A 26,767-nucleotide genomic window follows, 5' to 3' on the forward strand; every position below is an offset into this window, starting at 1 on the left:
TGAAATGCTCCAAGGTAGATTTGCTGGAGTCCCTTTATTTCACAAGATTATGTCCTTGCACTAACCAGGAAGTATAATGCACATAGCACATTCTCGTCCTGTAGACTATATAAGCAGGGCCGACAACATTTGAATAATTCACTATTGACAAATCTTCCAGGTAAATCTGCCCAATTCTATGCCAAGCTCCTACTAGATGATAAGATTCCCTGTGTGACTGGGTGTTGCCAAGTTTGTCTGAGGTGGTCAGGGTAAGAGATAAATCTGTATTAGATACAAGTCAGAAACAGGCATAATCTTATGATATGTCCTAGCAGTCTGTGTGCTTTTAATGGATTTCACATGCACTTAATTTTGTCTTGCGAGTCTTTGGACTGCAATAAAGAACTTATTGATTTAGGCAGGTTTTAACTCCGCCACTGAAATCAATGGGATTTTATTTGTGGCCAAGCATGCACTGTGACACAATGGGTCAGTGTGTCTGGCTGTTAACCAGAAGGTTATCTACCCAGAGATGGCTTTGGGCAAGATTTCTATGTGGCAGGTTCCCTCCCAACTCTACAGTTCTATGAGTCAATGAAAGCACATATAACACAAACAGAAACACATAAAGCTACTTTAGAAAATATAGTGCAAGATGTACAGAGGGAGAGAAATGAAAACAACAGAATTTGGCTGCAAGCTTATTTTTGCCCTGATCATGTTCTGCTGCACTATGAAAAAAATATTTGCTCATGTTCATTAATGATTTATTAATCTTTTTTTAAACTGATAACAAACAAGAAACCTGAAATATACTCAGAGTCGCAAAGTGATTTCATGCTCTTTATTCAGCTCATAGTGGTGAGGAGGAATGAATGAACGTCCCCTCAAAGTATCTGCTTTATATACATTATTTACACAATGGGCTGCACATGATTGGCTAATTCTGGAATTCTACTGTAAGCCAATCAGGTTGTGGATTCACTTATATCTGGAGCATGATTGGGTGGTTCCTGCCAACCAATCATACTGCTGCATTGTTCTAGGACCAATCAGACTGCTGCAATTTGGATCCTATTGTTCTAGGACCAATCAGACTGCTGCAGTTTGGATCCTATTCAACTCAGTACATAACAAAATCTAACAATATTGCAGTGCTACCTCAGGTTAAGTACTTAATTCCTTCTGGTGGTGCGTTCTTAACCTGAAACTGTTCTTAACCTGAAGCACCACTTTAGCTAATGGGGCCTTCTGCTGCTGCCGCACCGCCAGAGCACGATTTCTGTTCTCATCCTGAAGCAAAGTTCTTAACCCGAGGTACTATTTCTGCGTTAGTGGAGTCTGTAACCTGAAGCGTATGTAACCTGAAGCGTATGTAACCCGAGGTACCACTGTATATCATTACTAACCTGATTCCTTTCCACCCAACCAAATGTAACCCCCATACTCAAAGAAACAAAAACTGAAATGGATTTTTAAAACAACAACAACAAAGGAAACCGAAAGTATGTCCGACTATAGGAACGGATAATTTAAGGAGAGCTATGCTTACTTAGACAATACAAAGTTTCAGACAATACTGTTTCCCCCATGTGAATGGTCTGTTATACCAAAAGTTTAACAAGGTTGTGGACTCTCCTTCATTGGAGGTTTTTAAGTAGAGGTTGGAGATGGCCATCTGTCATGGATGCTTTAGCTGAGATTCCTGCATTGCAGGGGGTTGGACTAGATAACCGTTAGGTCCCTTCCGAAATATGATTCTACAAGTCTAATATCAAGGATCATATCCAATGTTGCACAAGCAGCCTTGTTCTTGTGCAATGGAATTCCACCTTCTCTCCCTCCCCCCCCCCACAGCTCCCCATATTGTACCAAAATCTGCTTTGGAGGGATGGAATTCCTAGGAAGCACCTTATTCCTTGGATATTTGATTCTTTTCTTCTTATATTGTACTAAGGTCCTGAACTGCCATCATTGTGTGGGGAATTACTGGATCTTATCTCTCATGCTTGTAAAAAAAAAATGATTATAACATGCTTGGAAAATGATTATAACATTTTCATTAACAGCAACAAGGTATCATTGAATATCACCCTGGAAGCAACACTACAATAACTGATTGCTCTCGTTTGGCAAATAAATAGTTTGGCCAGTCAAAGCAGAGATGAGCATCAAAGAAATGAGCAAACACTTTTGTATCAACTGTCTACCTTGAAGCAACCCCTTTCTCATATGCAAATAGCCCATTGAACCTCTGTTGCCAGTTCCGTCTGTGCATATTACAACAAGCTTCATACTGTGTTATTCATTTATTTTGTTTTAAAATATTTATACTTTACGTTTTGAGGGGGGAAATGTTTAAAATATTCATTTAAATAGATTTCTAATACTTGCATTTGACTTATTTTAATTTTGGTTAATTTAACTTCTTTATTTTTTTAGATTTCATAGAGATTTTATTTATACTTAAGATGTATAAAAATGGTTATAAATTGTTATATAAACAAGAAACCTAGGATTTATACCAGTTCCACTAAAATGATGGACAATTCTCACATATTTTATCCATTATTGTAAACATTACTATATGTATAATATTATGCAAATATGCAGGATATGTAAAGTAACTAGCACATAATGATATACATAGAACAACTGTTTTTTAAAAAAGTTATCTGTTAATACTGCAGATATATAGCACCTGATGAGGCTTGACTCTAATGTGTGTTATACGTATAATATATGAATTTTAATGTTTAATTTTGCATACAGTTAGGCTTTTTTTTCAAAAAAACAAAACGAAAACACCCCGACAATGGCTTGAATGTAAGTGGCCACTTGATGCAAGAGGCATTTTGAGACAGGCAAAGCTGGATTAGGTCAGAGCCACAAAATTTCATATGTAAATCTTATTAAAATAGAGTCTCACCCCCCCCTCTCTGTGTGTATAAGTGAGTAACAAAAAATATCAAGCCCTGCACCCCACATGATAACGTCTCTGAAACTATCATATAGTTACAGTCTGTAATTTATTTTCACAGGACAGTCTATTACAGTGCTTGACCATGTATTGATCCAATTATATCTCTTCCATTACTTTTTTTAAAAATAGCAAATAAATAAATAAATAAAACATTCTAAATAGAATGCACAAAATATTCAGTAACATGGCTCAGATGAAAACTAATCCAAATCTGTTTAATACAGCTAGAATCATGCTACAAATTTTTCTCTCTCCCTATAGTGATTTGGCTAATACTCAGCTCTTCTTTATGAATTAAGCATATTTAAATTTAATATAGAACTTTGTAATATACGTTTCCTCTTTCTTTTCTTCTTTATTCCCTTCCTTTCCTTATATTTTCTTTTTTATCTTTTAGATCGGTGTGATTCTTATTGAATCTTATGCAGAAAATGTTCGATAAAAACTGATTATTAAAAATGCACCTCTTTACTCAGGATATTTGTTTTAAATTCAGATTAAGATTGCTAATTTTGAGGGGGTGTGTGGATTGTAAACCTCCCCTCCACCAGGACCAAGTGGTGAAGGGCAGTCTATAAGTAAAACAAAAACAAAAAACCCAGTAAACAGATGGAGAAAACATGCTGATCCCCATGCTCCCCCCCCCCACGTGATTACTTTTGTAGAAATCTGAATGTCAAAATAGTTGTGTGGGCAAATGAGGCTAAGGAAAGTTAGGACTGAGTAGAAGGAAAATGGTTCAAGAACAGTAGCAGCCAAGGAAATAAAAGGCACCAAAAATGAACAAACAGTTACATATTTCAGCAAGTGGATCTCCTGTATCACATATGCTAAATATTATTTTTTGGAAAAACTTTATAATGCCCGCCTATAAATCCTGGTACAGCATCAAACCTTTTAAAAAACACAAAATAGCTGATGCTTCTTTCTCTACTGGCTAGGGTATGTAGCATTTAAGGAGCATTTCATTCTCTGCCTTGTACTGTAAGTAGGACTCATTCCTTTCTTGATTTCGTACAGAAAGAAACTGATCAATGACTAGAAATAAAACAGACCAAAAAAAGAGGGAAGAAAGAGAACTCTTGCTTTGCTTGTCATCTTTCTTTAAGAAATGGAAGGGCATCACATTTGTCACGCCGCACCAGTTCAGCAGTCCATTTAATCCTATTCTGTCTCTGCGCAAGGTTATACACACGTAATTATCAAGAATTCTGCACACAAGAATTCTCTTCCTAATCCTATCAGCGTGTGGTTGATTTCTTGCTCAGAGCATGAATGTTTTCTCTGTGTTTGTTTCTATAATTTTATCTATTTCTAGAGGGAGAGAAAAAGAACTACAGTTGAATACAGCTGCATTTTCATATTTAAGACTTACAAAACACCAGAGGCATAGTGGCGGGTGTGTGTGTGTAATAATAATAATAAATTTTATTTATACCCCACCCTCTCTGGCCAGAGCCGGGCTCAGGGCTGCTAACACCATTAAAACTACAGTAAAAACATTAAAAATAAATTTAAATACAGGTTAAAATGCAATTTAAAATTTAAAATGCAGCCTCACTTTAAAAGTAGCCCATAGATCAAAACCATAAGGGGAGGGAAACATAAGGGTCAGACTGAGTCCAAACCAAAGGCCAGGTGGAACAGCTCTGTCTTGCAGGCCCTGCAGAAAGATGTCAAGTCCTGCAGGGCCCTAGTCTCTTGTGACAGAGCATTCCACCAAGTTGGGGCCAGTACTGAAAAGGCCCTGGTCCTAGTTGAGACCAATCTAACCACCTTGCGACCTGGGACCTCCAAAATGTTGTCATTTGTGGACCTTAAGGTCTTCCGCGGGGCATACCAGGATAGGGAGGCCATCACCCTGGGCACAGTTTTTTTGGGGGGGAGGGTACACACCCCTCACAACACCCTGCCCTGTGAGCTGTTGCATCCTTCTCATGGTGCTCTGTAGCTGGAGGACACACCAGCTCTCGGCACCCAGCAAGCCCAGCACTGCTTTGAGCCCTGTCCTGTTGTGTCCTTCTCACAGCACCCTCCAGCTGGAAGGCACCGTAAAACGGATGCAACAACTCGCGGTGCCCTGTGAGCCCAGCACCATTTTTGCAAGTCTCACAAAGTGATGCTCGGCTCACAGGGCGCTGTGAGTGTGTGATGGGATTTCTGACTACGTGCTATTTGATGCAGCTTCCCACAAAGCAATTAAGAATTTGGCTGAAGGCCAAGAAGACTGAGCAGAGGGAGTTATTCTGCCTAGAGATATGGAGCCTTGGATACAACTCTGCTATTGGTCGAGGTCTCCACTTAGGCATGATGACTCATGACCTTCCTTGCTGGATAACTGGTTGGTCAGTGTGATGTTCTGAGAGTCGTTTGGAGTTTGTTCACTGAGAGATTTAAGATCTGTGTCTGTATCCTGTATATAGTAACTTGCAGAGTCTGCTGTAAATAATAAACACCTATAAGTAACCAAGTTACTGGTAGCAGCATCTTGTTCCTGCTTCATCCTTCCTGCCTGCAACTGATTGCTTCTGGAAGTCTGCGTATGCTCTGCTATATTCAACTGGGTCTGGCTAAGATCCTGCAACAGGTTATAGTTGCGGAACTTCAATAGTGTGCCCCTCAAAGCAGTCAGCTGACTGTGGTCCCCACTGCACGGTTGGCCAGTTGGTGGAGTGTGACCCCACTTTGCTCCAGTGGCTGGGGGTCATTCCGGCAGTGCACTGCATTCACCCACCCACCCAAGCACTAGCGGGGAACGCTCCATCACTGCTTAACACATGTTATCCCTAGAAATTCCTTTACTTCTTAATGACACATGTGTTAAATGCTGTGGCGATGCTCTACGCAGTTCTAACCAACAGTCACTAGTTTCTGGTGGCTTGTTTATGCACCAGGTGCCAATATGATAAAGTGATGGACTTGGACCAAGGAAACTCAAGCTTGAATCCCTGTTTTGCCAATCACTCTCCCTAGAGCTAATCTGCTTCACAGGATTGGTTTGAGGCTAAAAATGGAATAATTTCAATCTACACTATCTTTCAGAATGGAAAGGATGCAAACAAAACAATCTAAACTAAATGCACACAGTATTTATACAGTGGTGCCTCGCAAGACGAAAAGAATCCATTCTGTGATTCTCTTCGTCTAGCGGTTTTTTCGTCTTGCGAAGCAAGCCCATTGACGGATTAGCGGATTAGCGCTATTAGCGGCTTTTAGCGGTTTATCGGCTTATCGGATCAGCTGATAAGCGGCTTAGCGGCTTAGAAAAAGGGGGGAGGAAAAAAACACCACAGGAACTTGCAAGACATTTTCGTCTTGCGAAGCAAGCCCATAGGAGATTCGTTTTGCGAAGCACCTCCAAAACGGAAAACTCTTTCGTCTAGCGAGTTTTCCGTCTTGCGAGGCATCCGTCTTGTGGGGCACCACTGTATATGAGTTTGCCTCACAGCCTGTATCAACACAACCAACATACAGCACAAATGTGTTCTGAGGCTACATTATAATTTTATATGATAAAAACATTAAATAAATAATTTGGGTTGTATCTAGGGGTGTCCATGCGTAAGCAGAATGGACGTCTTGCACAGCAGGACTCACCTTTCATCTCCTCCCCATCTTTAGCATCTTAATAATCATATAAATAATTTCCCTACTTTCTTCAGGGTCCAACTATGTTGCTTTTGTCAGTCCACAGATTATGGCCTAGAGCAGGGAGAGCCAATTTGGTGTCCTTCGGATGTCATTGGATTATAACTCCCATCATTCCTGACCACTGAAAATGCTGGCTGAGGCTGATGAGAGCCAGAGTCCAACAACATTTGGAGGGCACCTCAAAAATACTTCCCAATACTGAAGAGAATGGGGAAAATACAATCCTGCAGAGCTATATTAACGTTGTACACTGCCCTGGGATAATTTGATAAAGGGCCACGGCTTTTTCCCCCCAGCCAGAACTCACCGTTACCCATTATAAGAGAACAAGGGAGGCATTCATGGTGAGTTCTGGCACCTCCTTTTCTAGAAAAATAGCATTGTAAAGGGCAGTATATAAATTGAATAAATAATAATAGTGATACAAAATAGCCCTTCAGAAGTTTGTGAATTGTCATTGAGTGTTTTGTTCTGTTTTCCATTTGGTTGCATGTATTTTTTTTAAAAAATGGCATCCAACATTAAACTGGAAAATGTGTGCATGTTACATTTATACTTTAATGCGGTATAAGGAAACAAAATCTTTGATATTGTTTGGAAGGTGCCTACATTGCCAGGAAAGACAACTGTGAAAGTCCTCTGTGCGGGGATCAACAGTCAGGACCCACCATATGCTTACACAGAGAGAACGTTCCAGCTATCATTGACATGCATCCACTGGGATGGAAACCCCTGTGGCAAAAATCTGTTAAGGAATTAAGCTAACAGAGAAGTTAAGGGAGAGGAGGAAAAACAGAACATTAAAGGTGGAATTTAGCAGAACTAGTGTAACAGAATTATTAACTCAGCCCAAAAAAACAGACACAAAGATGTGTCTGCATATTGTACTATAAGAGAATGAACATAGAGTTGTGGGCATGACACAATCAATGTCTCCCACACAATGTCCAGCAGCCAGGTCCCTAAATACATGTATGCTAACATTTTCAGATTGTAAATCTGCACACTTTTCTTTTATAAAACAACACAATGCTAAATACTTTCAATCAGTAAAATCAGCACATAAGATGCAGCAGCTAAAACAAGAATCTTGAAAAGAAAAGAGAGCAAGAATGTAGAGATTCCACAGAAGATAAAGGAAAAGTTGCAAATATATGGTATCACCAAAGCCAAATGTCTAGACAGAGGTGACAGGAAGCCATAAACTTCTTAAAATTAAAGGCACAGAAATGGCAGTAGTTAATGGTCAGAAAAAGGCACATTGCACAAGCATTTTTCCTTGGTATGATTTGCTATTGAAGAACTCTATCCTCTAGAACTGTTCTCTATCTGCTCCTTGAATAGTACACCATTTACCATATTTGGCATTATTATTATATATATATGCATACATACACATTCCACTTTCATAGAGTTGGATCCAGAGTTAAGCATGAGTAATGGGGTTGAAGGAAGCTGATTTGCCCGGTACTAAGTCCCATGGCAGACTTCCAGATTACACACTGTTCTTCAAGAGGGCTGGGGCCCATTTGTGGTTTGTGCAACTGGAAGAATGGAGTTCCCCCCAAGAATCAGGCAAAGGCAACTTCTACAAGTTGGAATTCTACTAGTGGAAAGTGCCTCTGCATGATTTGGGGGCATCCCCTTTCCCTATATGCCCTCTGGTCTATAGCCCACCCCATCCAGCAGGGTCCCCTGAAACCAGTGAGCATATTGATTGGCTAGGAGGGGCTGTTGCTGGGAAAAGAGAGTGGCAAAGTCAACTTCCATCAGCCCATTACCCATGTTTAACTTTGGATCCAACCCATTCAAATATGGATTATTCTACTGGGGAAAGGGACTTCTCAGTAGTAAGGCCATGACTATGGTATGCATTTCCCAGGAAAGCATATTGGGTTCAATTTCAGCGCCTGCCAAATGGTTTTTGTTTTTTTTTTGTTTTAAATTTCTCAGGACTTTTAATTTGACCTGTTTATATCTCTGCTAATGACTTTATGCTGCTTGTAAACTGTTCTTTTAGGATGTTCCTCAATTGTTGCGTTTTTACTTTCTTTTATCGGCTGTCCTAATAATTTATTTTGAAAAACAAGGTAAAAATACGTACAAAAGATTTCAAATTATGGGATCATTCCCATAAAACCTATTTTTAGATCAGGCTGTACCATTTCCTTTAGTTAAAAATTAAATATTTTACCTTTGTTATTTTACATTTTAAATAATGCATATTTAACTTAAATGGCACTACACTTCCATAGTATTTTTAATATTGTGATTCTTGAAATAATCTTAAGAATAAGGAAGCATTTTCTGAAGCTGTTCGGTTCTGAGGCTGTATTAATTAATGGTCTGTTCTTTGCTTCCTTCATTAAGGAGCATAATGGGGCAAGTTAAAACTGCCGTAAGTTTATATCACAAACTGAACAGCACTATGTTATTGCCATGTACATTTCAGTATCTCTCTTACTCTGCCAAATTTACAAAAGTATTATATAATTTGAAATCGACGCTATTTGCTTGAACAGAGTCAGTTCCACCAATATGGCGGTCATATGGCATCCACTTCACGGCAGTGGCTTGTCTGTATAATAAGCTAATTTTCTGTGGCCTTGATGTGGAAGCTGTCTTCCTCCAATATGAGCATATCTCCTACTTTTTAGAGGGACACCTGGATTTCTAGACACAGATCCAGAGTCCCAGTCGCATTTAGTACTCCACTTCCTAGACCCCGAATGCTGATCTCATCACTTCCAATTTTTCTTTCATAATCTACCCTTTCATTTAGGGAATCGGGGGACAGGAGTGGGGGAGAATTAGTGTAGGCAACACATCTATGGCTGTAGACTAAATGGGCACAAGAAAAATAACATCCAATACCTCTATGTGTAACAACTGCAAGCTCTTTAGGTCTTTCTATCTGCTCAGCATTTCTTGGTCGTCTTCTTGTACTTTGGGTAATTGCTGGTTGAAGGGAGAGCGACTCCTTGGAAGTGGTGAGTTCCAGATCTGATTTTCTGAGATTCACAGCTTGGACTCGCTGCTCTTCGGAAACTCTAGGGCTGGTGACAGTAGTAACACTGGATACAGTAACATCATCAGATGTGCTAGCAACCGTAATATCACCAGCAGTTGCCGCAATATCCTCCTCTAACTCACCAGTGCAGGCAGTTTGGGTCAAAGTGGAAGAAGAAGAACCTGTGGGACACACAGTAGCACTGGATGCTAACTTTTTTCTTTGGAATTGTGTATTCTTTTCTTTTCTTTTTGCTCAGTTTAATCAGATAAAATGTCCCTCTGTTTGCCACATTAAAGACACTGGCAAGAGGCAACTCAATTGCTCTTTATTTAAAACAAAATCTGCTGTACTCAAGAGAACATATTTGCACATCGGTAAGTAGAGTGTACCTACAACCACAGCACTCACAAAGCACAGTTTAATGGAAAAGGTGACCAGCAAAGAACACAATGCAGCATTTATTAGTGGTACCAGTAGGTCGGCAACAGGTTGGCCTTTTATCACTCACTGTCAAATTCATCTGAAAACAGTATTATATATATATATATATATTTAAGTACACATGGATAAACCAACATAACACATAAAAGCCAGCGAGGTCTTAAAAATAATGAACGATAGTATTCATATTTTAACTGAACTGGTATTTGCTACTTAAAAAATAATTAACTGAATGCAGACTTATCTGTCCCCCTTGTAGAATTACATACCTGAAGCTTTTTTTGTACTTAAAACGATGTATATAAAACTATGGGTATAATCCTTCACTGTGAGCCAAGGCATGAAAGGACCCACACAGGGCTCAACCAACTCATGTTAATTCCTTCCACTCTTCTCAGCATATATACAAAAGGTGCTTGCCTAGGGAGTGCCTAAGGGCAGTGGGGCAAATGAGAGGGCTGGACTAAAGCAAGCAGGCAATGTCAAGAGCTTGCAGCCATGCTATGACCGAGGGGTAAACAGCTCTGGAAATGCTACAGGAGTCTTCATGAGGATTATGTACCATGCATCCCCATCTTCTGACAAAACTCTTTAAGCTGCTCAGCAGAAAATAGAAATTAGGACTGAATTGTAGTTTAAATACAAGAGAGTCCTCTTATGTGAGTAGATCTGGTATACAAAGTGTATAGTCTGCATGTGATACATAATCTTCACCTCACCCTCAAATTATTTTTCAGAGCATATAATAACTTTTTTTCTTGGGAGGGAGCAAACTTTTGAGGAGGCATTGAGCTAGTGTAGCATGCTGGAGCTTTTCCTCCTTACTGGGGTCAGTTTGGAGAAGTCTGTCACATCAGTGCTCTATTCTAGTTTCACAGTTCAAGGTGTTGATTTTGCTGAATTGGATTCTTAAGAGTCATTCATTGTATGCATTTGTAAAAAAAAAAAAAATCACTGAAAAGCTTGAATGGAAAGCAACATTTGGTTCAACAATGTTTAGAAAATTAGCTCTAGAAACCTTTTGGAGAACATGATATTCTGTATGTGTTTAAAACAAAATTAGATGTTCCGCAGAGACCTCAGTATGTCACATTTTGCCTCTGTTGGCTGTATTGCCATCACCAGTCACAACAAACAGGAGTTCCAAAAATTGCTGAGTGAGCCAAGTATAGGGAAGAAATGTGAGATGTGGAAATACAGTCCTCTCCACATCTATGTTCCCCCGTTTGAGTCTATCCCATACTTTTTATATATCCAGATGTGAATCCAGTGCCAAGGCAGGCATAATTTCTGTGGACTTGATGCCAACTTATAATGTCAGATATTTCCCCATCTCCCACTAAAATGCCTTGTCTACTTTGAAAAATTGGAGGCTTGGTTAACTTCCTTCCACTTATTTAAGTTGTTGTTTTACGCTTCTTATGCTCCCAGCAACCTGATATATATTTATAAATTGCATAATTTATACACAATTTTGCACAAGTCTTTTGGACACTCTTTCCTGTCCGGGAACTATAGCAGAGGTAGACCATGTGGTGTCCTCAAAATGTTGTTGGGACTCCCAGTTCCATTAGCCTCAGCCTGCATGGCCAGTGATCAGAGATGATAGGAGTTGTAGTCCAACAACATTTGAACGGTTGCTATGTTGGCTACCTAGGCAGTATGGAGATTAGAGGTCCAGCTCATTTACTCCCATATTCCAAAACATATCTGAAGTACTGCCTCACATCCATCCAGAGTTCTTACCATCCCATTTTCACTGTGCTCATTGCCCATCCCTCCTGCAGCCATCAGATGGCTGTTGACTTATCTTGTCTTTACACAGGGAATTCTAGCAGTAAGTTATTCAGTGAGCATGTCATGTGTCATCTCTCCCTGCCTCTCCAACTACGCAGGACTTCTCATGCTATTGGTTAGGGAACTGCAGTTAGTGCAGGAGATTATATTAATCCTCTGCTCAGAGATCTACATTAGCTGCTGATTTGTACCAGGTCAAATTTAAAGTGTTACTATTGGTATATAAAACCCTTAATAGCTTGGGGCTATTTTCTCTACTTAAAGAATCACTTTAACCCACATATGCCGACTTGACTGTTTTACACATGCCACAAAATGTTTGCCCCACACTCGCACTGAATCAATTCTTTGTGGCAGCACTGATTCTCTGGAACTCCCTACTCATTGATATTAAGCTGGAACCTTCTCTTTTTTGTTTTTGGCAGCTCCTAAATACTTTTTTAAAAATAGGCAAGCCTTCCCAGACATGCAATTTTTATGTGCGATTTAATTTGTTTCTCTCTCTGTGTGTGTGTGTGTGATTTTAACAGATGCTGGATTGACTTATATTTTGATACTTAGTTTTAGGTGAACTTGCTTTTAATGTTTAATGTTCTCAATATTTTTATTGGAACATTTCATATTTTGTGTGAACGACTCAGAAGTTATGGATGATTAAACAATATATATATATGCTGTTGAATAAGTAAAACAAACAAACTGCAAGTCTCAGAGTTTAATGCTAAGACTCTTTCTGTTTTATGAATGTTGTTTGTTCTTGTGTTATCTAGCATTTCTTCTAATTGGCTCCAGAAAATCTGGTCATCCATATTGATACATAGAAATAATTTTCTATAAATATTCTCAGGCATGTACTACAATTTAACTTTTCTTCATAATGGCAACAGGCTTGTTTGTAATACAAGTCAACACCTACACACAGCTAACTAGAGCTCCTGCCTCAGACAAAGGCTGTCCTCTACAATGCTTGGTCCTAATCTGCTATCCTCATATGCTGCTGAATGTGTAGCTTTCTCCTAAAGTCTAAGAAAACACTGAAAATAGAATCAAGACAAAGTGCTTTACGAAGAGTGCAACTAAAATAATATTCTATAAACTTGAAAACAAAGAAGGGAAACTGCAGAATGCACTGTTTGGGAACTTCAGAAATGTCCATTTTATTTCCAAGTTATATAATTTGCTATGTTGTTGTTGTTTAGTTGTTTAGTTGTGTTATCTTGACAGGCAAATGTTGGACTCAAGATCTGCTTTGGTCCCACCAAAGAAATCGTCTAATACCTGCTGGTGAAAGGTGAAACTGGTGAGCGGTATGTAAAACTTTTCATTTGAAATTCTCAACTTTGCAGCAACCATGCTTGATTAACATGTTTGCCAAAGCACAAATGTCTCTTCAGCTTCTAACCTACAAAGCTGAACATAGTCCATCAACCATGAATGGTGTCATACCAGTAACTAGATGAGCATTCCACAACCTGGCATCCTCCAAGGTTTTTGGACTACTGTACAATTTTCATAATCCTCAGCCAGCATAACCATACGGACTGAGGCTAACAGGTGGCAGTATCGTAGCCATTGAGGTTAATCCAAAGTGTGATTAATGTTTATTATTGCTTATTGCTTATTGAAAGGTACCAGGTTGGGGAAGACTGGATTAGATAAACTTCTTGTACTATCTTCTTGTGCAAGTTGTATTAAATTGTTTTTTAGTACTGTGGTTTAATGCTGCAACTCACCCCGAGGCCTTAGTGTGAATGATGGGCATTAAACAAATAATTCGCCAGGAACAGCAAAAACGGGTAGCTTTTCTAGCACTTGGCAGGTGATAACAGGAAAACCAATGGAGTTGTAGTCCAAAACATCTAAAGGGTACTAGGTTAAGGAAGGATGGACTGGATAATCTTCCTTCATATCCTGTCTTCTGGGAACTTCAAAAACAGGCAGATTTTTCCAGCACCTTGCAGCCCATATTAGGAACATCAGAAGCTGTTTTCTACCAGGTCAGACATCCCCCCCCCCAGCTCTGTATTAGCTGCAGTTTTCCAGAGTCTTGACAGAGAGAGTATTTGTATTATTCAATGTCTGATTCTTTTAACTGGAGATGCTGAGGATTGGACCAAGAATCTTCTAGATGTTAATCATGTGCCCTTCATAGCTGATGGTCTGCACTCAATTTGGTTAATCTTATTTTGTGTAGGTCAGAGCTAATCATGAAGTTTGGTGCATGTTAGATTGAATTAATGACAATTGAATTAATGACAAACTGATCATAAATTAATGACTGTATATGACTGAAATGGTGGGACAGAAAAGAAACACAGGGTGACTGAAAAAGAAGATCATTTTGGGTTACAAAAATGGGTTGAAACCCTCCATAATAGAACATCCACTGTGTGTTAAGGAACTCAAGAAAGCTCTAACATCTGTTTTATTCACTAAGGAACAATTGGCCAGAAGCCTGAATATTCTTCTGTCTTGTTCTGAACAATGTCAAAGTGCAGTATAATTAATTGCACAACATGGATAATGACTAAGGTCACTATAGATAGACTTGGAATGTTGATAATGAAGTGTGGGGACCTTGGCTTTACAACTGCTCCCAATTGCAGCACTTTTAAACTTCACAACAGCATTTTGCCCTGACCTTGTCAAACAGAACCCAGTACAAGCGCCGAACAGCACCACCTTCATGGCAAATCCCCTTATTATAAATTAAGCCATTCTATTTGGCAGTGTTTGCAAAAAAAATACATGGAATGCACACAGAACTTACTAATCTTTAAACCCAAAGAGCAGGACAAATTAATTATGAATGTGTGTGATTTAGAAGAATTGCAGTAGATATATTTCATAATTTGATAAGTATTTTCATAGTATGATCAGCATGTTTCCCAAAGGGATGCTTATTTCTATGAAATGGGTTTCAAGCAATAAGCCCCTATAGGAAAAGTCATGTTGCACTACTGAATCAAACTTCATTGTTATAAAACAGTGGCAAATAATGGCAAATGTGGAAACACAGTGCTGTCCCAAAATTTACTAAGTGAAATGCAAATTATAGTCAAGATATCCCATGATACTGAATATAAACACAGACTATATGTGAACATATGAACACTATTCTGAGCCAGACAATTAGTCGATTTAGCTCAATGTTCTCTAAACTGACTGGCAGTGGTTCTCCAATATTTATTTCCACACCTGACCTGGAGATGCTGGGGTTTGCATGCAAAAATTGTGCTCTGCTATGGAGCTATGGAGGGACGTGGGTGGCGCTGTGGGTTAAACCACAGAGCCTAGGACAAGTCAATCAGAAGGTCGGCAGTTCGAATCCCCACGATGGGGTGAGCTCCCGTTACTTGGTCCCTGCTCCTGCCAACCTAGCAGCTCAAAAGCACGTCAAAGTGCAAGTAGATAAATAGGTACCGCTCCAGCGGGAAGGTAAACGACCTTTCCGTGCGCTGCTCTGGTTTGCCAGAAGTGGCTTAGTCATGCTGGCCACATGACCCGGAAGCTGTACGCCGGCTTCCTCGGCCAATAAAGCAAGATGAGCGCTGCAACCCCAGAGTCAGTCATGACTGGACCCTTTACCTTTTTATGGAGCTATGGCACACCCCTAATTTCCTGAGTAGGGTTGGCAGTTTTTTTTTACAGGTAAAGCAAACTGAAATTTCAGTAGGAAGGCCTGGAAGCAAAGTTGTTTTTCCACAGAAGTCAAATCTCTGTTTCTTCTCTTCAGAAACATCACAATCTTCAAGTGAAATTCTAAGCCGATAGTGCATTTACATGCACAGCTGAGGATCTATTCTGCATGAAATGTGAAATGAAATGAATGTCCTTGTACCATCAACAGAAAGGCAACAGACAAAAAAACAAAAAAAATGACCAGAAGAATTATTTCCGGGGGGGGGGGGACCTAACACTGGAACATTTGCTGGAATAGCAAATGACTCTGCTATTCATTTTTACATTGCTAAAGTACAATCAATGCTATCATGGGGGAAAAGCCCTTATTTGCAAAATCCTATCCCCAAACACACAGAGCGTGGCATATCGAATATTGTTACGCAGAACTGAGAACTAACTTCCAACACAAAAAAGTATTGATGGTTTAGGGCAGGTGAGAGGAATCAAGGCATACAGTACAAAGCAGTTTTCTTCCCATTTTCAAGTGTATTCTATATTACAGACTTTCCATTTTGTACCATAGGCCTCCATAGGACTGCTGAGATACCAAGCCCATCCTATTTTCAAAACCTTGCCCCTTCCTCTGAACCGATAGTATGGCTCCCTAAATAATTGATAGAAAACCAACTATTGATTGTCAAGTCCCTGAAACATCATATTTCCCCCTAGTGTCTTTGATTATCAGCTTTATCATGTGAAGCAGGATTACCAACATTTGCACATGCGTCTTACTATGCACCGAAGTTTGGACATTCAATTCTGTAAAAATTCTGTCCAGTTACTTTCGTATTTATATTTTGTTGGATGGTGAATGTATTTCATGTAAGCTGTGCATAGAAGTTAAGCGAGCATAAATTACAAATAATTTTTATAGTTGAATGCATCCAATTATTGTTATTTAGAAAAATGCAGAAACCAGTAGGGATATCAGATAACTCAGACGCAAAATGGAGCAGAAATTGTCATTTGCTTATGCATCCAATGCCCAGAATGGAAATCAAACCAGCAAATATGATTGGCATTTACTGCTGCTATCAGTCCACAATATGTAATCAGTCCATGATATGTAACTGATGATGTGTTTTCCTCACCCCATTTCATTGTGTTTCATTTGCATTGAAATGAATGGCCTTCGCATTGACATGAGCGGTGTGGGATAACATAATAATGATGCCAATTAATAGCACAATTAATTAAAAATTCCCTCATGGCAGACAACAAGATGAATAATCTTGTTATTCTGCTCTGGTCAGACCTCACCTGGAGTACTGTGTCCAGTTCTGGGCACCACAATTCAAGGACACTGACAAACTGGAACGTGTCCAGAGGAGGGCAACCAAAATGGTCAAAGGCCTGGAAACGATGCCTTATGAGGAACGGCTAAGGGAGCTGGGCATGTTTAGCCTGGAGAAGAGGAGGTTAAGGGGTGATATGATAACCATGTTCAAATATATAAAAGGATGTCACATAGAGGAGGGAGAAAGGTTGTTTTCTGCTGCTCCAGAGAAGCGGACACGGAGCAATGGATCCAAACTACAAGAAAGAAGATTCCACCTAAACATTAGGAAGAACTTCCTGGCAGTAAGAGCTGTTCGACAGTGGAATTTGCTGCCAAGGAGTGTGGTGGAGTCTCCTTCTTTGGAGGTTTTTAAGCAGAGGCTTGACAACCATATGTCAGGAGTGCTCTGATGGTGTTTCCTGCTTGGCAGGGGGTTGGACTCGATGGCCCTTGTGGTCTCTTCCAACTCTATGATTCTATGATTCTATGATAATAACATAATTGTTGTCAGAAGCCAAAGTTTAATGGAACGGAAACAGCACTGCATGCAACCAACATGGGTCAAAATGGAATCCAATGCCTTCTTGCTACCCTAGAAACTGGTATGTTTTAGTGAATTGTCATCCCCACTAACTTTGAGACTTCCAATGGCATGTCAAAATGTTTGTTCTCCTTCTTGAGGTATCTTCTTCCTCCTTGTGTTACTGCTGATTATTCCTTCCCTCTTCACTCTAGTGGCGTCGAAAGTTTTCATGAGATGCATGTATTCCTTTGCTAAAACTGTTGTTCCACAGTATGCACTGAACAATTCTAACCCCCCCTTTCCCCCCATTCTGCTTGATTGATCCTCTAAGGTGTTATTTCTTCAAAGATGTTTGAAAGGGAAGTGTGTTCCTATTGCTCAGATAACCAAGCCAGTGCTCTCTGACTTGCCAATCTACCAGTTTATTTGCCTATCAGCAAACCCTAACCCTCCCCCCCCAAAAAAAAATCTACCCTAACCTCCATTTTGATTCAGAACTACCTGACTCCTCACTGCATGAACAAAATTAAGTCTTCTCTTGGTTCTTGCTATATGGGGGTGGGCAGGGAATCATCTTCATTTCCCTTTCCTTGCTCTCTTTGAACTCTTATTCATGAGTGCAGTTTCCACTATCACCTGTTCAACAACTGATCTCTCATGTCTCTCTCCCTGTCCTCCCACACGTTTAGCATTCTTGCTTCTATATCCTGTAAATTCTTGATTATATTCAACACGCTTACATACGGCAAAATAACTTAAATTTGTTTTGAATAGAATTCCTGGGTGGAATCAACACACATATAAAAAACAATGTGAAAATGCTTTTTTAAAAAACATTTTGAAAAATGCATTGAATTTTGCATAGCCCACTGTCACCATCCAGTGTCACAGTTGTATATTTCACTTTACAACACATTTAAAACATTTTATTTGCAGCTGTGTGAATCCCTGTGTAGCAATGTGTAGCTGAGCTGTGTAGCAATGATCCATTGGTCCCTGTGCAACATGTCCTCCCTGCTCTGCATTTACTACGAAAGCAATAACTATTGCTTGTCATGCTGCCTGCTCACCCCGAGACATCTCTGATTCAGTTAACTTGGCTAACCTACTACAAGGGGGACTTGACAGTGAAAAATGTTGACCATTTGGAATCCTCAGATCTGTCCAATAAAATTCTCAAGTGCCTATTGTATAGTTTTTGTTGTGTTTGCTATCTATCATCTACGGGGATAAGCCCCGTAGAATTAATTGCGTCATCACCCTGTATTAAAAGAGGTATATTTTAATCCTGCAACCTTTCCATTGATGCTGTGCTGGACAAGCATATTGGCAAGGCAGCTACAGCAATGGCTCGCCTCTCCAAAAGGTTATGGGAGAATTTGATGCTGATGACCAACACCAATATGGTCTACTGGGCTTGTATATTGATCATGCTGTTTTATGGAAGTGAGTTATGGGCAACTTATACCCATTAGGAGCAATGCCTCAACCCTTTCAATATGCACTGTGTCAAGAATATTTTGGGCATCACATAGCAGTGTTAGGATTCTTTTCCTGTGTTGCAGTCATGGGATTGTTTTTATCACATAACAGTGTATGTTTTCATTCCAAATTGTGAGAAGTCATGGAGACAGGGTGTTTGTATTACTGTGTTTCTGTGATGTAGGAATTTTGTCCTTTGTTCTTTCTCTTTGCTTTCTGGTGCTGAAGAGGAAGAAGCTGAGTTATGATGCTCCGAGTGTGTATATGTATATAAACGTAGTTTAGCCAAATGCTGCGCTACCAAGTCTGTACACTGGCTGCCTATACTCTGCTCATCCTGCAGTGTGCTGATGCCTCTAAGGTATCAGTCGCTGTGATGTTCAGGCTGGAGAAAGATTTTGAATCTCCTGAATGACCAGGAGGGAGAGAACATGCCAGTCGGGCATGTGTCTCTGCCAGACTCCAACTCGTGTGTAGGACCTCCTGACAAGCAGGACAGGGTCTCAAACAAATATGTACTCCCCAAAGCTCACATTCCCAGCGTGTTCGCACTCCTGTCTCAGTGACATCTATGCAGGCTTGGTCATATCCACAGAAAGGATGATGGCAGGATATGCCTCGCCCCACCCTCCGGCCCTAGGAGTCCTCATAAGGAGCTGTTCCTGGAAGAAGAACTGTGAGGGGAGAGACTCCATCAGGCAAGGCCTCCTTCCACCTGCCTCGCCCTACCCTCCGGGCTCTAGGAGTCCTCATAAGGAGCTGTTCCTGGAGGAAGAACTGTGAGGGAAGAGACTCCATCAGGCAAGGCCTCCTTCCACCTGTCTTGCCCCACCCCTTCGCCCGGGGCTCCTTAGCAGGAAGCTGTGCCTGGAGGAAGAACTGTGGGGAGAGACTCCACCAGGCAAGACCTCTTTCCACCTGCCTTGCTCTACCCTCTGCTTCTCAATGTGTATTGTATTGTTTTATGTACTGTGGCTTGTCGTTGTTTTATTGATTATAGTTTAGATATTATTGTAACTGTTGAGTGGATTTCTGTATAACTTTTATATGTTGATATTATTAGTTTATACTATTCTAATGATTTTTGAATGTTACTTTTTCGATGGAGGTTGCCTATTTTAAAGTTATGTTTTATTACCACATTTTTCTATTGCATTAGATTGTTATAAGGTGAACATTTTTTGTTTCTTCAGCTTGTAAACTGCCTTGAGTATTGTAAGATAGAAAGGTGGTATACAAATTAAAAATGATGATGATTATCTAAGGACATGCTCTACAAGGACCTGGCTTCCGGCTCCAGGCCTGTTGGCAGACTAAATCTGTGTTACAAATATGTCTGAAAACGTGACATGAAGGCTGGGTTACATTAACCCAGCCATATGTGAATTCCTGCAGATGACCACAGTGCCTGGAGACAGACAGTCAGGTCATGTATCCAGAGCAGGGACCAGAAGAGGAACGACTGCTGGGAAGAGTGAAGAGAGAAGAAACATCCTGGTGCATTTGCAGCAGCACAACGGGACATCTTAATCTGCCCCAGTTGCAACAAAACATATCTCCCATGGTCTCTACAGCCACAGCAGGAACAGTAACTCTCCAACGGGTTGACTTTACCTCTGAAGGCATACCCTTCCATTGTCTCCCAGGACAAATGGATGCCAACATCCAGATGTGCCCAAGGACTTGGCATGCCCAGTGAAATTCTAGCATCCCTGCCCCCTTTAACCAGCAACATCTCCTGTGCAATATGATAAAACTTCCCCATGAATCTTTAATTCATAGAGAGCTACTGTTTGAGAAACACATGCTGAAAGTCTTTGTGGATGCACAAAAGTAGACACATGACTTTATGGATTGGGGAAATAATACTGCTATCACTATTGGCTGCTTTTTTATTTATTCTTGTTTTCAATAATATATATTGATTTATCAGAGATTCTCCTGTGGAGTTTATTTTCTCTTTAGTTTATGCATACATGTTAAACGTTGGAGTGTTCAGTGCGTCAAATTGTTTATTGTGAATATTAGTGTGTGTAAAAAGGATGGTTGTAAAATATAAGTTGTCAATAAAATAACAATGATGATTTCCCCCTGATCTGCACTTCTTTCCCTGCTTGCCCATGCACACTTGCATCCTTAACAAATGTGTATGGGCAGAACAAATAGTATGTGCATCCAAACACCTATTGCACATACAACCCTGCCATTAGACTGGAGTGCCCATATTTACAGATAGCACTTGGGAACCACTGAAGTTTTATGCATGTGGTTCATACAGTGAAGTTTTGATTTTAAAATAGAGATTGCTTCTGTAAACGTATCCAAGAAATCCCTTTCTTAACAGAGGCAACTGTGTGTACATTTATCTTCAGAGTATTGTAGTAAGTGGAAAGATAAATGCATAACTTTTTAAGGGTAACAGGCGAATGTTTATGCCTAGAGTGCCACTGGTAGATTGAGTGTGTATGTGTGGCTGTGCACATGCATGCATGCAAAATTAGTGCACTCCACAGGTATGTAAAATTATGAGAAGATTTAAAAGAAGTTGAAGTGGAAAACCCAGAATCTTCCAAGAACATAAAACAGCATCTCCAGAGAATAAATTATAAACTTTTGCTGTAGTTTCCTCCCATGCCTTCTCAGCTCACTTTCTCCCTCCACCTCAAGTCATTTGCTAACTAAAACACACAACATTTGCCAGAAAGTTCAGCAGCAAGTAATAACATGCCCATAGTTGAAATATAAGGAAACAGCTGGAACTCCCTATCAGATATAAATTATTTTTGCTTATTTTCATTTTGGAAGCTGGATTGTTTATAGAAAGTAACAAGCAGAGAGCTGATAGCCGAGATATCCTGCTCCTGGTGGCTTATTGCTGACATATGTTATTTCCTAGTCCAAAAAACCTGCAGGAAGAGACATTGTTCTGCCCTCACAGGGCTCATTTAATTAGTGATAGAAAATCAGTGTATTAGTATTAGGTAGAAGGAATATTAATGTCACCCCTTTAAGAAAAGGTAGCACCTTTTCCCTTTCCAGATCTCAAGACAGGCTGGGAAATGGAGACACAGTAATAATTTAGTTTCTATTGGCTCTGCCCAGAGCAGGGAAAACCTCCCTCTCTCCTTTGCAACCTAGTTCAGTTTAGAGTTCTTGCAAGCTGGAAGAGAGGCAAACCTACTTGCTCTTACAAAAACTCCATAGAGAACTTTATTATAAAGAGCTTCCTAACCACATTTATTCAGAGCCAAAAGGACAGCCTACTGGAATGTGAGTCCATTTGCCTTGTGAACTTCAATAAAATACATGTTTAAGATCTTTTGTGGAGTTTTGTTGAATACTATCCAGATTGAGAGAGAAGTCTCAGGACGAAAGAGGCATCGATCTGTTAGAAATCATGCACACTCAAAAAAGAAAAAAAGGAAGATAAACTAAAACTCACAAAGAGGTCATCAAGCCTTTGAAGTTCATCAAAACCCATTATGAGACTGGAAGTTAATCAGCAAACAAAACCCAAAATGTGGAAGAAGGGCAAAAGGGGTGTTAGTAGGCAAAAGGAAAAGGCCTTAATTTAAAGCAGCTAGGAGCAAGCTGTTTGTAATAATTTTTCAATAGGGGAAAGATACGGTTAGTTCTGTGTCTATTTAGGAGTGCATCATAGTGTTCAATGGCACTATACCTGAAAGTAAATCCCAGCGGTATTTAGCAAGGCAAGCATAGTTGAGGAGCTGGAGAAGGGATGAGGGCTCATGGATACTTTGGGGGAGACATAGGGGTTCACAGCAAATTAGAGGCGGGGATTCATGAAAGCTGCAATTTGTTAAAAGTGCAGCAGGCTTTGAAAGGGCCTAGTATTGGGATTGGAAATGAAAATAACTGAGCTATTTTCTGACATTTTAGATTAGAAAGACTTTGGTTAACTGAAGCCTGGGAAAGTGATTCACTCATCACTAAGGGCAAGCAGTGGTGACCTTGGCCATTTATTTATTTCACAAAATTTATATACCATTTGATTATAATAAAATCTCAAAGCAATTTACAAAAATAGTAATAAAATATAATTATCAGTAAAAAAAAGTTACATTTAAAAAAACATAAAATAATAAACTAAAAACCAGATTAAAACACATGCCTGAACAGGCTTGTGTTTAGTCATATCACAGTCTCTTATGTTAATGTATTGCACAGATTGTGTGTGTGTGTGTGTGTGTGTGTGTTTGAGCTCCTAGGAAGAAAAAGCAGGATGCAAATAAAAAAATACAAAACAAATTAAGAAATATTCAAATTAAGATATAACAGCAAAGCACTCCTATCTGACAACATGAAAAAAGTCAAATAATGTTTTTACTCTGCAGTTTCCAGGGCAATTATTTTTAACAACCTCCATTACATTTCATTTTCCTTTTAATGTTTGGGGATAACAGTGAAATTGACTGTAAATTCAGTTTGGCACTTAACTATACACCCTTTGAACATCGCTATACACATTAGAATGTAGTATGGGGATATGATTGATTTTCATAACAATTTCTCAGATACTGGCTGTTATTGTGAACACAGTAAAAGAAATAGATTATGGTATAATTCTGCAGAGCAATTTCGTGCCACATCTAATGTGCAAGTCCCATTTCTTAGTAATGTTCAACAAGATAAATTTGCACAACTATTTCAAGTTGACTTCCTGGAATTGAAATACAGCTTGGTTCAGTTTTCCTTTTCTTCTGTTTTGATTAAAAATCAAACAGAACAGATATAAGTAAAAGATTAATGTGACTGAATAGTTGATTTAAAAAGTCAAGCAGTAAAAAGAGTGAAAAAAGCAAATTTCCATTAATCCTTTCCAAATTTCCATTAATATGTGTTGTGTATTTAGAGAAATCGTGTCCTCCCTAAAAGAGGGCACATGTTGCAGTGAGACCTGGAGACTGACCTCCTGTGTTGTGGGTGTGTGAGATTGAATAGCCATAACACCCGTTTGGTAGGTCCCTCATTGTTGGCCAATGGGGCACAGTCCAAACGGATTGAGGGACCTATATATACCCATGCATGTGACCCAGAGCTTGCTCTTTCGGCTCATGCGTTCAGAACAAGCTAACAGCGTGTCCTCTGTGCAGCCGAGAGACTTACCTTCGACGGATCATCTTGGTGATTTCTTTCTATTTTTTATTCCCCCTTTTCGTTATTGCCTTTTATTGTTCCTTTTTTAGTTGTCCTCTACCCCTTCCCTTCCCTTTCCCTTCCTTCTAGTGGGGCCTGCCGCTGCCCGTTTATCACTCCCTCACATTGCAGCGGCTGGTGTTCCGGCAACAGCTTTGTGCTTAATATGCGACTTTGAGCAATTGTGATTGTTGCTCTATTAGCGTTTGTTAAGTCCTTTATTGGTTTCATTGCAGTGAGATTTCCCTCTCCTTGCCTTGATTGTGTCCCCTTTTGTTTTAGCCTAGTCGGGTATTTGTTAAGGGTGGGGAGGGCATTTTAGGTTGCAGGGACAGGTTCATTCCTCACTAGATTTTGGCTGGAGCACCATTTTGCCTTGGCGGGAGCGCCTTCTTGTTGAGGCAGGAGCGCCATTTCAAGGCCTGGGTCCTTTTATGTGATTGTAATTAGTACCCCTATGCAAGAAGAAAGGATCACAATGCCTATTAAAACGAATCCCAGTCCTGCTGTCCCTTCTAAGAGGGTCATTAGAGGTCCCTCTCAGTCACTGAGTTCTGTGCCCCCCCCTGTGGTTCATCAGCCTATACAGGAGCAGAAAGGAGCCTCTCCTCAATAGCCCGGGATGTTACATGATGGCTTATTGACCCTAGCTTGCACTCCCATTAAGTTGCCTGCCTTGAGGGTGTGGCTCCGCATCTACCCCAATTTGGTAGCTGCTTCATATTTGTGGTTGGGATTTTCAGAGGGTTTTCGTATTCCAGTGGCGTTCCCGCCCAAGGCCATGAAAGCTGAAAATAAAAAAATCAGTGAGAAAGATGCTTGATATAGCTGGGGAAAAGATCAGGAAGGAATTAACGTTGGGAAGGATGGCTGGACCATTTGAGTGCCCTCCTTACCCAGATTTGTACCTTTCCCCTTTGGCTGTGGTGCCTAAAAAGGCCCCTGGGGAATTTCGCCTAATTCATAATGTATCTTACCCACAGCGTTCATCAGTAAATGATGCTATCTCTCCTGGGTTGTGTTCTGTCAAGTACGCCACCTTTGACCAAGCGGTCAAGTTGATCAGGAGCTTTGGGAAGGGTGCACTTTTGGCAAAGTGTGATGTGGAATCTGCTTTCCGCTTACTTCCTGTTCATCCACTTGATTTTAAGTTGCTTGGCTTCCTGCTGGGATGGAGCTTATTATGTGGATAAAGCCATGCTGATGGGCTGCTCTATATCTTGTGCAGCTTTTGAGGCCTTCATTACATTTTTGGACTGGGCCTTGTGTACCAAGACAGGTTGAAGGGGCATAACCCATTACCTCGATGACTTTTTACTAAGTTCTGCAGCCAATTCTGACGAATGCTTGCTATTACTGCATGCATTTAACGACCTAACTAGGGAGTGGAGTGTTCCCTTGGCGGCTGATAAAACTGAAGACCCAGTCAAGAGGTTGTCTGACCTTGGAATCCAGTTGGATACTGTGGCACAAACTTCCTCTTTGCCTGAAGGAAAATTGGTGGCCCTGTGTGACATCATTATGGAATGTTTGTCATGGAAAAGGGTTACCTGGAGGCAGATTCAGTCTCTGTTGGGCCATTTGAATTTTGCATGCAGGGTGGTTGCCCCTGGTCACACTTTTTATGCACGCTTAGCAAGACTCTCTGCAGGTGTGATTGCCCAGTGAGGTCAGCGCAGACCTTGAGATGTGGCTTGAATTCCTGAGGGAGTTCAATGGCGTGTCCTTGTGGCAGGATACTTTGAACCTGCAATTTGATTTCCAGGTCCATTTGGACGCTGCTGGATCCTTGGGCTTTGGGCTTTATTTCCATGGCTGTTGGTGTGCTCAGCGGTGCCTGAGCACTGGCAGGGTACAGCCATTACCTGTGATTTAATATTTCTTGAGTTTTCCCCCATTGTTGTAGCAGTGCACATCTGGACCATGGAGTTCAAGGACTGGAGGGTCTGTTTCTGGTCTCATAATCAGACTGTGGCGAGCATTCTGGCAAGGCAGTCGTCAAGCTCCAGCAGAGTCACTGCCTTATTGCATATGTTTGTGCTGCAGTGCCTCAGGTTTAATATTGTGTTTTCTGCCCATTTTATTGCTGGCAATAATAATGATATTGCTGACTCCCTATCCCGTTTTCAGATGGAGTGCTTCAGATCCCTGGCTCCGGATGTCCAAAAGCTTCCGGAATATTTCCCAGTTCAGCTTTGGAACCTTGGCAGCAGCTAGTCCTTCTGGGAGTAGTAGCTTCTGTTTCTCCTTCCACATTGAGGTCTTATAAGAAGGCCTGGATGGACTCTTTAGCTTTCAGAGCACAGCATTGGACTATCAACAGTACAGTGTCGCCATCCACAAATCAGGTGTTGCAATATTTGGCTCGCCTGCAGTATATGGGTCGTGCTGTGAAGTCCATCAGAATTCATTCTTCTGCCATTTCATTTTTTCTGTAAATCCCTTAATTCTAGAGATCCTTGTGCAAAGTTTGTAGTGCACAAGGCTCTTGTGGGTTGGGCTAGGTTGCAGCCACCAAAGTCGCCAGGTAGGAGGCCGGTCACATTTGACATTTTTATTCTCGGTGCGCAGTAGGTTAAGACTTGTCTGCTGGTCTACTTATGAGGCGAGACTCTTTGCAGCAGCTTTTTCAATAGCATTTTTTGGTGCACTGGATGTGGGTGAAATAGTGCTGGAGTCAGCACAGGGAAGGGCTCCCAGGGGCTTGCTTTTGCAGGACGTTCAGCTTTCTGATGCTGAGCTGGTGCTCACTATTTGAAATTCCAAAATGGACCA

At 40.5% G+C, this 26,767-nt stretch overlaps 1 protein-coding gene across 4 annotated transcripts in view; it reads right to left on the minus strand.

The window, feature by feature from the left end:
• Window positions 1-26,767, minus strand: part of CSMD3 (CUB and Sushi multiple domains 3) — a 603,606-nt gene that overhangs the window by 312,211 nt on the left and 264,628 nt on the right. For 2 of the 4 annotated variants that reach the window (XM_082235380.1, XM_082235383.1), the window contains exon 7: window positions 9,491-9,808. The exons of the other annotated variants lie outside the window; for them this stretch is intronic. In XM_082235380.1, the coding sequence (XP_082091506.1) occupies window positions 9,491-9,808 (318 nt within the window). The remainder of the gene's footprint in view (window positions 1-9,490; window positions 9,809-26,767) is intronic. 4 annotated transcript variants of the gene reach the window in all.

The sequence above is a fragment of the Podarcis vaucheri genome, assembly GCF_965113315.1.
Source record: "Podarcis vaucheri genome assembly, chromosome: 8".
In the NCBI taxonomy this organism is placed as follows: domain Eukaryota; kingdom Metazoa; phylum Chordata; class Lepidosauria; order Squamata; family Lacertidae; genus Podarcis; species Podarcis vaucheri.